The sequence below is a fragment of the Hippoglossus hippoglossus genome, chromosome 21 (assembly GCF_009819705.1).
Source record: "Hippoglossus hippoglossus isolate fHipHip1 chromosome 21, fHipHip1.pri, whole genome shotgun sequence".
Lineage (NCBI taxonomy): Eukaryota > Metazoa > Chordata > Actinopteri > Pleuronectiformes > Pleuronectidae > Hippoglossus > Hippoglossus hippoglossus.
In genome coordinates this window covers 13,917,914-13,930,934 of record NC_047171.1, presented here as the reverse complement: position 1 = coordinate 13,930,934, position 13,021 = coordinate 13,917,914, and the positions used below count along the sequence as shown (strand labels likewise).

General features: G+C 42.3%; 1 protein-coding gene across 15 annotated transcripts in view; it reads left to right on the top strand.

Moving 5' to 3' along the window:
• LOC117754766 (dedicator of cytokinesis protein 9-like) overlaps nt 1-13,021 on the top strand; it is a 77,752-nt gene that overhangs the window by 12,750 nt on the left and 51,981 nt on the right. For 4 of the 15 annotated variants that reach the window (XM_034573968.1, XM_034573956.1, XM_034573957.1 and 1 more), the window contains exon 1: nt 8,816-9,469. The exons of 4 other annotated variants lie outside the window; for them this stretch is intronic. In XM_034573968.1, coding sequence (XP_034429859.1) covers nt 9,299-9,469 — 171 coding nt within the window. In that variant the 5' untranslated portion in view covers nt 8,816-9,298. Of the gene's footprint in view, nt 1-8,811; nt 9,470-13,021 lie in introns of those variants that run through there. 7 more of the 15 variants (XM_034573955.1, XM_034573965.1, XM_034573962.1 and 4 more) reach the window with 4 other exon arrangements.

Sequence of the window (13,021 nt, the reverse complement as noted above, 5' to 3'; positions counted from 1 at the left end):
ATCAAAATCAATATTAATACATAATTTGTCTGTGGAATCTGAATCCGTAATCCCTATCCTGAGATAATTATGGATAATTAATGTTTATGGATTAAATAACCTGATAAGAATGTCTTTTTGGGCTTATCTACCAAATCAAGTCAAAACACAATCCAAAATTCATATTTAGTATTCATCACATTACTGTATTGCTGTAATACCATCCTGGTTATTGATTTTTCTCTGCAATATCACCTTATATTAAAATTCTATCAATACCTTTTATATATTATCTATCTTTACATCTAATATTGATGCTGTTTGGATTACAAAACATCTTCCTGTATCTGCACAATGCAAACATGATCTGTGTCCACCGGAGCCGTCACGTGCGACAGCCTCTTGTAGCAGCTGTCCGTGGCCTCTCTGGGGAGCTGTGTGGCACCGTATTACTGCTAAACCCACTGCCACTTTACTGCTGCAGGTGCACGGACATGCGTTCATCTCCGTCCTCCGTCCTCCGTTTCCCTTGATTGTCAGCAGCGCTCATTGAACCGGGCTCAAGAGGATTTCCACTGATTACAAACAAAGCGCCTATAGTGAGATTAGCTGATCCTGAAAGGTTCCCAAAGTCCTGCCTCCCCACCCAATTACCCCCCACTCGCTTCTCCCTGCAGCGCGGCACTGTCGAGTCGCTGCCAAGTCAGAGAAAACTCTGTTTGTCTTGAGTTAGCTTGTGTTAATCTAACCTTTTATCTAAATGACCTGTTTTCTGCTTTGTTGTGCTCTCCTAGTGCCGCACCCTGTTTGTCTTTGGTTCCACTTTCACATTAAATACTGTTTCATGCTGATCTGCGGTTTAGAGGCTATAAAGATTAATCTTTCTTCTCTATACATCTCAGACTGTGTTTACACTTCCCTCCCAGAACCCCCTATAGGTTGGATAACGATAAGTTCCCAGCGTTCTGCTGTGTTTCCCTCACCTGACTCTTTCTACACACTCCAGCAGTGAGATGCTCAGTATCATGCTCCTGTGTGGCCGTGTTGAAAGTGAGGGAGCTGCAGTTTAATCAGCTCAGTCTAACTGGCTTTCATTGTGGGATATTCGAGTAAATCTTGGTGCGGACCATCTGTTGGACAAGATCTTCTTCTAAGGCTGATTGATATAATCTTAAATCTGATCCAAACCGAAAGCAAAGCACCTGGATTAATCTTTAACTGCTCATTGCTTCCATTTGTTATTAAGAAGTCACTTAATGTGTCATCTCCCTGTTGTTGACTGATAACAAGTTTTTATTATTAACGGGTTTTTCATAATGTCACCTGACATCCTGCAGTAAATGTTGAGTGACTCATCAGACCCTGTTTGTGCCTCTCATTCCACTTGAATCACATGCTTAAGCCCCAATAAAAAATATTCCATCCACATTCAGAGACAAATCTGTGGAGCATGATTCATAATTCAAAATGTGATTTTATATTACTTTCCACTTTATTTTGTATTGTCAAAGAAATAATTTGCCTGTGCTTTTCTATTGTTATTTCTGTTTATCTGGATAACGCACAAATTGGAAAGCGGGTAAAATGGAACATATTTTGATCCAGAACATTAGATGAGTCTGTAAATATGTAAAATAACCGTCTGGGTCTTGCAAAGATTTCTGGGTATTTCTTTTTCTGAAAGTATAGGCATAACTCTGAGTCTAATGTAGTGGTTTTAGATTAGTTGCAAAAACATGGTCTGCAGTTTAAATACATGTTCATGCAAGACAGGCATATCTTAATATGTATTTCATTTATGACACAGCGTAATATTATTTCATCCCAAGTCTTTGTAAAAAGCAGTGTGCTGTCATGAGTCATGTACAGTTCAACTTAATGAGTTACTAATTAATCGATTACTTATTAGTTTAGAAAATAGACAGAATATTGCCTGAGCCCTACATAATGTTACATTTATGAAGTTGAACCTCAGTATGTTTCAGTAGCACACGGACTACACTGAGAATACAGAGACCTCACTGAGTGCTGTACGTCTGTGGTTCATTCACACTTTTTAAAACAATGCAGGACCTGCAGTTGTGACTAACAGAATGTAGCTGATGGCCTCATGTCAGGCCAGTGTGGGCTTGTTTCACGATCGCTAATCTCCCAGCTTCCTGGCTGCGTGTTGGCGCCTGACCACGATGACACACTGCCTCCAAACACCCCCTTCACACCTGGGCACCAGCCACTGACCCAGTGAGGGTTGTTTAGACCAAACGGTTGTCACCACAATGTGTGATGACACACACACACGAGTGATGACAGCTTGTCATGAAGGCAACATTTTTTCTCTCTGTGCAAATCCTGCTACCTGGATATTTTGTATTTCCTGCCACATAGTGGATTAAAGTGTGTGTGTGTGTGTGTGTGTGTGTGTGTGTGTGTGTGTGTGTGTGTGTGTGTGTGTGTGTGTGTGTGTGTGTGTGTGTGTGTGTGTGTGTGTGTGTGTGTGTGTGTGTGTGTGTGTGTGTGTGTGTGTGTGTGTGTGTGTGTGTGTGTGTGTGTGTGTGTGTGTGTGTGTGAGAGAGAGAGAGAGAGAGAGAGAGAGAGAGAGAGAGAGAGAGAGAGAGAGAGAGAGAGAGAGAGAGAGAGAGAGAGAGAGAGAGAGAGAGAGAGAGAGAGAGAGAGAGAGAGAGAGAGAGAGAGAGAGAGAGAGAGAGAGAGAGTGTGTGAGATCTGAATGAGCTGAGAAAATACTGTTAGCTGGCCTCTTGTAACTCTCTCTTCCTTTACAGTCCAATTTGTATACGGTCACCTCTTCTTCCACTATAGTGACTCCAGTGTGTGGAGTGATTGTTTCCACACTGGGCTGCTGGAAATATCACGAATGTGACAAAACAATGTCCGCATTATACTAATGAGAGCAGGAAGGAAAGTGCAGCCGGGTGTTTCTATAGACTATGGTGTCACACAGCAGCGGTGTAGGCGCTGCAGGGAGAACCATCACTTTCTGAATCTCCAGTGAATCCGAGTGTTTTTATTGAATAATCCATAATCATGGGATGTTTTTTATTCCTCAATATCAAGTCTTATTTCAAGCTGATTTAGATTGTGTAAAAACCTGTGTGCATGCTCTGCCTGCAGGTGGCAGTAACATCATTCATACACTCGTGTTTTCCCACCTTTCACTTCTCAGGAGGGGTCTGCAGCGCTCCATACTTTATCATGCATGGTGGGTGAACAGTATTTGAAAAGTTATTTTAAGCTTTCAGATGAAACAGGATTAGAAATTAAGTTGTTTCAATCACTGTTTACATTTCAAATTCTCCCCTGTGGTTGTTTTATTGTGTGATCTGCAGAGACCAGCAGTTATTCATTTATTTTCCAATAAGAAAACAAACCTGAAGTCAAGGCAGCAGCGTGTTTTTGACCGGAGGTAATTTTGCAGCGAGATCAGTTTTGTGGTGCACTGGCTTGTTTGAGAAAGCAGGTTTTATTTTTTTTTATGAGATTACTTTTTGTTGTGTTTAGTGAGGCCGAGGCACAGTTGGCAGCGGTAAGTTTGAGTGTGACTGCAGGTCCTCTGGGCTTGGCACTGCCTCTGAGCTGGTGCTGCGGCGGAGGAAAGACACAATTTGATTAGCAGCATATATTAACGACAACCTGAATCCACTTCAGCAACTTTACTCGATCCCTGCACACCCCACAGAACTGCATACTGATGCAGATTCATGGTTTGCACATTTTTGTGTACATACTTTCTGATTTGCGCATGTGTCTTCCGTGCAACGTATACTTATTCTGCACCACTACAAAGCAAAGGAAGTGGTGCCTCTCAGGAAAAATGGGCCATTTTCTTCTCCTGGGATAAATAAACCAAACCAAAAATACCAAGTGCAAAAGGAAGAGGATGTGGCCCCTGTTGTATTTGTTTTGTACCCTTTAAAGACGGACAGGATAACCTGGGTTTCAGCTCCAGGTCAAACAGAGACTGGAGTTTAATCAATGCAATCCATGCAACAGACTGTTTGGACAATGATTTGACTCCACACTCACTCCTTTGTCTCATGTGTCAAGTATTTTGGGCTTGTGATGTAAACTCGGTATCTAGAATGTGAAGTACTTGGCTTATTGAAATTCCAGGCTTATATATGTAGCCCACCTACACGTGTAAGGGCATGACGGCCCCCAAATAACTTCTCTCTTTACTCTTTCTCTCTTAAACAAAAACCCTTGAGAAACCAATTCAAATTCTTAATCCACCCTGTCACGGGTTAATGATTCTCCTGGCTTTGTGCACCTATAATAAAAGTTTTATTCCTCCCATTTGTGTTTTTGAATCTTGGAGGAGGTCAGCATTACTCTCACCGCAAATGCCCACAAAACTCTCCGCGGCTCCCGAGTTTTGATTGAGTTTGAAGGAAAGTGGGCAGCGAGAGGCGGCTTTGTTATGACAGGGTTTACACACATCAGCAGGAAACAGCCACTTCCTTTTTGGTGTCCCCGGAGAGCTCCACATGGGAGCCAGCCGGTTTTATCGGGCCTGCACTGCCGCACATGTGGGTGATGTCACTGCAGTGCACCACGTTGTGGCCTCTCTCTGCAGAGACGCACATACGTCTCCCCGCAGAGCCCCACAGCATGGGACCTGACCTTCATCGTAGCGGGGGCTTCTCAGATGAGATTCCAACTCCTCCTGAACTCCGCTTCACTCCTCCGAGCCACGCAGGGAAATTTCGGGCTTTGTCGGATCGTCCACCACTCAGCATATAACTCATGACATGTTGACCCCTCCGTATCCACATGTGCCGGCTTTGATGTCTTTTAATTTGACTCCACCCATCACTTGCTGTTAACAGCGTGTAACTACTACAAGTGGTGTTATTCTGCGGGACACTGCAGGCCAGTGATGGCGTCCATATGTGGAGATGTTGTAACCGGGGTCAGTGAGACCAGGTGGAGAAGAGAAAACAGTCATTTAATTTGCTGTTTTACCAATAAGAGAGAGTCAGTGTGGTGACCTGACATCACTGCTGTGTTACATACAAACACATCAGTGTCTCCGGGTCTGTGGTCACATTGTTCATACAGTAATGTGAACGTTAGTGGAACAGAGCTTTTTGCGCGAAGCAGATGGCAGATGGAGCCGCGGTAGCGAGGTCCTGCTGATACTCGACCAATCGCGAGTAAGTCTCAGCCGTGTGTTTCAACCCGTTTTTATTGCATCAAATTTTCCGGCAAAACACTTATAGAAGAACTACCTAAAATGACCGAAACCATCCTTGACAAAAAAATCATTTGAAGTGTACTTTGGCTTTTTAGTTTGGCCCAGGTCCCCTTCCATTAACATGTAGAAGGAGGTGGGACTTTATGACCTTTACTGCAACCAGCCACCAGGTAGAGATGTCTGGAGCTGTCATGGTCATCCCCCATCTTTACTGCTGAAATGCCCCTCCGGCAGGCCTCCCTTCATCCACTGTGTGGTGCCACAGTTTAAGCCACTTTCAAAAATAGTTCCTTCCTTCAATATCAACTGCTAAAATAAAACAACAATTTAAAAATGCAGACACCTTTAGTCATTTATTGATATGTGCTGGATACTTGATGTGTAATCTGAAGAGTTCAACAGTCAACAGCATTATCTGCACTTTATAGGGGTCATGCTTAATACCATGCCAGGAAGTGTAGCCCGCTGCAGAGAATGAAGCCTTGCTGTCCACTAACAAGAGCAACATTAATCCGTGCCGCTCCACGGACGCGACGCTGTTCCCGGCCGCCTCTTATCTCCTGTGCAGCTGCTGCAGATTGGAGCAGAGCTGTGCAGCTTCCACATCCCACAGAGGATGCTCACACATGAACTTCCACAGATTGACCCTTGCTGTTCCTTGAACACTTTAACCGGCGCCCCCCCCCCCCTCCCCCCTACCCGTCACTGTGCAGCAATGCCTGCAGCTCCAGCTCATGATTTAGCATGGCTGACACAGTCCGACTGTGTTCTGCTGGAGGCTGCAACGCCACTTCATCTGTCAGACATGCACAGAATAGACTTCCTCAAGCTGAACACGGCCACTGGAATGTGTTCCATGTCAGGCACTCATTTATTTTATTTCATATTGCTCATAACGAGGCAGTGTGTCAATGTATAGCTTCTGATGTAAAGGATATTTTTTACTTCTCTAACTATATTAATAGTTGTGAGGTGGCTTGTTCCAGATTGTGCCGTCTGACACAAAGCCAGTAGAAAGTAACACCGCTACAGTTAATGATTCAGCGATCTCTCCATGTAATCTTAATAATTCATACCAAGTGCAGTGTACAGTACAACTCACGGAAACCTGGGGCATTTAACCTTTTCTTAGCATTGTGCCTCTTCTTTCTCCATTGAATATGGGAGTGATTCAAACCTGGGATGTGCTCATTACATGGGTAACAAATCCAACATTAAAGATTCAAAAGATTTAAGAGATCTTCATTGTTACTGTGCAAGTACAAAGACATGTTGTGGAGCAGGCCTGTAGATGCCTCATTGGGTAACACACACGAATTGAGACTTTAAAGTAAAGGATAAACCGCTAAATAGAAACTATAAAAAATATTAGAATAATACAAAAAAATATGTATATACAATGAATAAGGGACTGATCTCCTCAAGATGCATTAAATGTGCTTTAGCTCCTCATGGGCATTTCAATTTTTACTGCCCAAAGATTTGCCCCAGGAGGCTTAATTTTAATTGGGTTACACAGAATACTAAATATTTCACTTGACATGTATCTATAGTTTGTGTTGATCTCTTTCTCCCTCACTTCTTATGTTAGACCCTTGACATTGGAACTCATTCACGCTAACTAGTCACCTGTTTTGGGGTTATTCTGCTTTAGTTGTTAAGTGCCTACTATATTAACATTTAACATAAAAAACACATATCGTGTAAAACCTAATTTGTAATGCACCTCTACTGCTGCAAGCTTAAATTACCGCCATCATTTTCCCCAGGTTTGGGGAAATCCCATACAACACCCTCACAGCCTGCTGCCTCGTCACATTGTTGCACACACGTCTTTACATGCACGAGAAGAATTTGTGTCCTCATGGCTGAAGATTTACAATCACCAGCTGTGATACTTCCAACATTGTCTGCTTGTTGTCATTCTCCAGTTTATGTTGGTACTCATTTTGTTTTAAGTTGCAGCAATAACTCAAAAAGCCTCATGGTAGAATTGCACAATGTGACCAAAAAGAGAAGATGCTCAAGTGTAAGATCTGTGTTGCTGCCGCTGGCTTACAGATCCACAAAAAGTGGAATTATGACTTTGCAGTTTTACCAGTTTTACTCCAGATTGCGTCTTGTTCTTCTACATAGTCTGAGCCTAAAATCCCTCTTTGCAGTGTCGGAGGGACGCAGAGTGGATCAGAGGTGGGAGAAGGGGGAGATTGAGGATGTGTATTTCCAAACAGATCAATGGGCAAAAATAAGAGACGTCTCCCTCCTTCGCCCAGTCTTTCTCTTTCCCTCTTTTCCCCCCTGAATCCCCCTCAACCACGGGCTCAGCTGCCTTCCCCTGCAGCTCCTCTTCTTCTCATCACATACTCGAATGTAGTTCAGTGTGTCAAGCACTGCTGAAATATTAACAAGGCAAGCAAGCAGGAATGTGTGCAAGCGTTTATGGCTTAGTGCACCATCATGATGTAAGGGAGCACTCGGCTTTCTCCAGACGTGCGTGTGTGGTAATGTGTTTGCGTGGGTGTACGTGTGTGCCCCTTTTAGTGTAACTTAAAGAAAGGTAGATCTCTGAGTGGAAGTTTCCAGACGGATGCCAGTATGCTGCGGTTGCACACAAACACAGCTGATGCCAGGGGGGCAGCTACAGGCCACTGTCAAGAAGTATTTTTTGGGATATTTCCCCTCTGAAGTCTTTTTAAATGTAAAACTTGCAGCTGCAGGAAGAGACGGTGATAAATAAACCAAACTGGACGCGGCTCTGTTTCCTCATCTTCTCCTCATATCCAGGATGTGTGTGTCTGTGTTGGTCTGGTGAATGATTTAACACAATTTTGACCAACCGGGGAAATTTATTCCAAGAAGGACTTTGTTGGAATTAAATTGACTGCCTTTGCAAATGAAGGAGCAGGAACAGGATTTATGATATTTCACTTTTCCCTGCTTTTCTCTTCCTGATCGCAGACCGGAGACATTTTTACCAAAGGCCATACGAGCGGATGAATAATTCCCTGGGATTTCTAAGAGCCTGTGTATGATCACATTTTGTCGTTCCCCTCCCATTTCTATCTGTGTACTTGGCAGAGCAGCCAGGCTGTGATCAAGCAGCAGCTAATCTTTTATAGAAAAAACCTCCCTATTTGATGTCTTGACCTAAAAGGTTTAAATCCTCCCATGTCCTTGGTGTGTTTTGTAAATAGAGATTTCTTTGACGCTGGAGTCAGGTCACTGGGTTTCCAAGGAGATTTGGGCATGTCATTTTATTTCAGAAAATTTCTTTTTCTGTGTATTTGATTTGATTTAATAGACACTCTCAGATCTCACATCTTTATTGTAACACATGGCTGCAGACTGCTGCATATTCCATGGCATCTCCTCAATATGATTCATCCGATTATTCTGCCACTGGCCTTGGTTTCTCTGCTGAACTAAATAAGCATTCAGCCATATTGCTGTTTGCCTGACACATGGAATCACAGTCTCCCTCTGGATATAGGACTGCATTTACTGTAACCCATTTATTTCACAATTATTCATCCGGCTCCTGAAAGGAGTCGTTTTGCGGGGCTAAAATGAAAGAGGGTGATTCCTTTCATGTGTAGTCAAAAACAACCGGGTGCAAATGTGGAAATGAAAAGCATAAAAGAAAGGATGGAATTTGGAAATGCTTGTGGGGGCTCAGAGGAGTGAACTGAATGAGTGAGAGAGACAGATGCGCACACTCAAGCCTGCGCTGCAGCGAAGCTCAGCATTGGCTGGAGCTGCAGCAGAGCTCGCACAGCATCCTTCATCCCCTCCATCCCTCGTTCTCTGCTCCACCTTTCTCACTCACTCACTGTATCTTCTGCTGACTGAGGTGTTCAGACAGGGGCAGCTTGGAATTACAGTGACTCTCTTTTTTTCCCCTGTGTGTGTGAATAAATTTCACTCTCAAAGTGTCCTCCCCGGCTCTCCTCTCTTTTTTTGCCCGGAGACTGGCACTCTCTCCTCGGGTCAGAAGCGGTGGATTTGTGGGTCAGAGTTAAATCATGGACCGGGGACGAGTAGAGGACGATCGAGGAAACTGGGTCACGGGCAGGCTCTCCTGACTGATGCCCGTTTGGACCTGGAGGAATGGGGTGCACCACCAGCACGGTTGTGTATGACGGGCTGCGCACGGTGTTAGAGAGGAACTGTAGTGGCTACATCTGTAAGGGAGCAGCCGAGTCCATTGGGCCATCTGAGGCTGAGCGAGCGCTGAGTCGGAGAGAGTCGCGTGCACTGCCAACACCAAGAGTACTTAAGGTGTGTGTGTGCACGTGTGTGCTGAGAAAATGTCTATTTATGTGTTTATATTTCATTCAAATAGACAAAATGATGTAAATATACTGTGCACTCATTTACTGATCAATTTCTTTATTTTTGTATGAAATCAATTTATCATTTTGTCTATAAAACAGAAGCTCTGGGAGAAAACGTGTTTGGTGAAAAGGCTGATTTATGCTGAATAATGCTGCTGAATCGTATAAAGTACTTCTGGTTAAGGTAACAGCAAATTAGAAAACAGAAAAGCAGAAAATCCTCTTATACGAGAAGCGGGAAGCTGCTAGTGTTTTTCATTTTTGCTTCATGCATGAATGATCAAATTGTTGTGGATTCATTTTCCGTTGGGTTGTAACTGTAGCACTACCACATACAGTACGGGCAGTGTATGGAGTCCTGTATTAAATTCCTTAAAAATAAACATATACTGTCTTAAGTGGGCATTTAATTTAATGTTTACACTGCATTCCTTCCATGATTTCTTCTGTTAAATGGTGTAAAATGCACGACATGGTTATAGTAAATTATTCAGATAGTAGAAATATTAGAATATAGTGCGTGAGTGCAGGTTCTCTGAGTACGTCAAAGAATCGTCCTTATTTTGACATCAAACTACAACTGCTGCCGGAATGTCTTTGCACTGGTACTCGTGTTTTTCATGTTTTGTCAGATTCATTTATTCAGCAAAATCAACGGGAGCAATACAAATCATCTGCGTTCTCATTTCAGACCTGTGAATATGTATCCATGAGTGGCGGCAGTATAAAATGTAGGGCAGTGGGAGCGCTGCGTCTTGCCTGTCGCTAAGCACCACACGGGTTAAAGCCTCTGTGGGCAGGGATGGGGGCAAGGGGTGGGCGGGGGGGGGGGGGGGGGGGGACAGTGAGCCTTGTGTCTGCTGGAAATCAATCACCGCTCTTCATCTGGGAAGCGGCGGGCTTGGCAGGGCTTCTGCTGCCCCGTACCAGCTTGTCTTGCTCTTCTTGTTTGTGTTTACTCACTTCTGTGAATGTGTGTGTGGTTTCTCCATCCTGTCGCTGCTTCATCAGAGCTGAGTGACAGTGGTCCAGGCTGAGAGCAGGGAATTAGGTCAAGGGCACGGTTGCTTCTCTTGGCTCAGGCATGCTCTTATAATTCAGGCAGGGTCAATTAATCCTCTGTCAGCATTTAGCAGTCTTGCAAATCAATTGTTAACTGTGAGCTGCCGGTCGTTTGCTTGACACATTTCTGCAGGAGTGCAAGTGTGTGGATCTTTGAAACTGACATAAGGAAGTAAAAGGTTATATCTTAAAATATAACTAAACAACAAGTAATTCAATCGGTTAAATGGGAACTTCACCAATTTTCAACTCGCTTTGTATTTTTACAATATATCGATAGTATACGTAGATGAGCAATATTAAATTTCCCACCATGTTGCCTGGAGAGTAATTCTTTGAAAGCTCCAAACTTTACCAGTTGTGATGTGTTTGCCAAACATTTTCAGAAATGGTGGAGGCAATGGAAGTACATTTTTTGTTGAATGAAAAGTGGAAGTTTTTCTTCAGAATTTCATACATCTGGAAAATGTTGATATTCCAAATGGTCCTATCTTTTCCCTCTGTAAAAATTTGCCTTTCCTGCATTAGGATCTATTCATGCGAGCTTGTGAAATCTTTAGCCTTAAGCAGTAATGTTAATATTATTAATATTACCGTCCATGTCACTGTTGCCCAGCAGCGCGGTTCTCACGATTTAACCACTTGAATGTCATGTATACAACACAACCACAAACCCACAATTTCCATTTGAATTACGCATATTTTTTAGCTCAATAGTGTAAGAGTAAGTTTTGATTTACTTTAGATTAGCTTTAGCTTTAGCTGCTACCTAAAATGGTTCACCTATTGTTACCACAGTTACGCTAGTTTTAGATTTCCTACAAGATGTATTACCTGTGTCTCAATTTAGGGGCCGCATCCTTCGTCAGCTGAATTCGTAGACCAATTGCGTCACAGCAGCGCGACAAGACTGTCCCAATTCCAAGGCTCCTTCAATTGCGACCAACAAATGTGTCCTTCCATCCCCGAGCAACGGAGGCTCCACCGGATAGATCCTTCACGGCCCAACATATCCCATGATTCATTGCGCTTCAGTTAGCTGGCTAAGGATAAATTGAAGTTTACAGCCTGATGGTCATATGTTAAAAAAAGAAGTAATTTATGTAAGTTAGGCTACAATTTTGACTCGTCTGAAAACATTCATTGCTTTTGTATTGTTGGTGTCAGGAATCCAACATCTTGGTTTGTGGACACCAACCCTAGTTTGTACAAGATTTTTTTTTTTAAAGAGCTTCTAATGTATAGTTATTGGATGAAATAGTTCTGTCTTTCTCATTATTCATCACTATTTTCACCTTTTTTAATCCATTAGGCCTGCTGTTAAAAATAGATGCAACCCATTGTGTTTGCCATTTTAATTCCTTCTGATTGCAGCAGGTCATTATTGCTGGAAAACAAAGAATGAGGTTGTAGGTCAGGCTCACGCTCGCTGATCGAGGCACGGAGAGAGTAATTAAATGTCCTGTTCTGGCTGCTCTGTTACTTCACTCACTGATTATAACAGCTCTGCCTTTTCCTTCCTCATGGGAACTCACACATGATTTTCCTCAGGAGGGGATCTGCCTTTAACAATGAAAGTCCCAGATATGAGATAATACATCGAGCCGCACACTGTTGTAGTTCTTCAGTGTCATGTTTCTTTCTTGTTCTGAAAAAAGCTATGTGTCATCATTCTTTGCTTTCTCAGAGGTTCACCTTCCCTCCATTATTTTCATTAAATGTCTCCGATGATGCTGGAACAGAAGTGCCAAACTGACAACTTTGTTTTATCAGAGGAATTTTGTTACATGGAAAGATAGAAAGTGATGAAGTCAGCCTGCAGCTCAAAGATGAAAGTGACTTTTATCCATTGATGTTTTGGGAGTTATGCTTCTAACTTGGACCCACGAATTCACAAACCGATAAATAAATAGATGAATTTAATTTACTTTTACATGTTTTCCCATCTAGATTTTATTGATACATGTATTTGTATATATTTACCTTTAAAAAATATATATATGTTCTACATTTGGACTATATTTATTACCAATGGGAAAGGTCTTGCAGCTTGCTAATATGTCCTTTTACATTTAATTTCTTTACATATGTTTAATTTACATATGTATTATTATTATTATTAGCATTTATTTTGTATAATTTCCATAAAGGGTTAGGGTTATCTATTAATCTATCTATATACATTTTTTCCTTTTAATTATTAATTGGAATATTTCTAAATGAATTATTCACTTTTCAGTTAATTAGAAAATGTATCTATTTATCTATTCCTGTATTCTCTGCAAGTGCACATCTGTGCTTCAAAATTGGTCTGCAATGCTAATTTTCTCTTTGATATCTCTCTCTCTCTCTTAACCTGGCCCACTTTCCATTTTCCATTTAAGTGTTACGTAAACTCCACATTCACCCTCACATCTTTGAGAATGTCAGATAA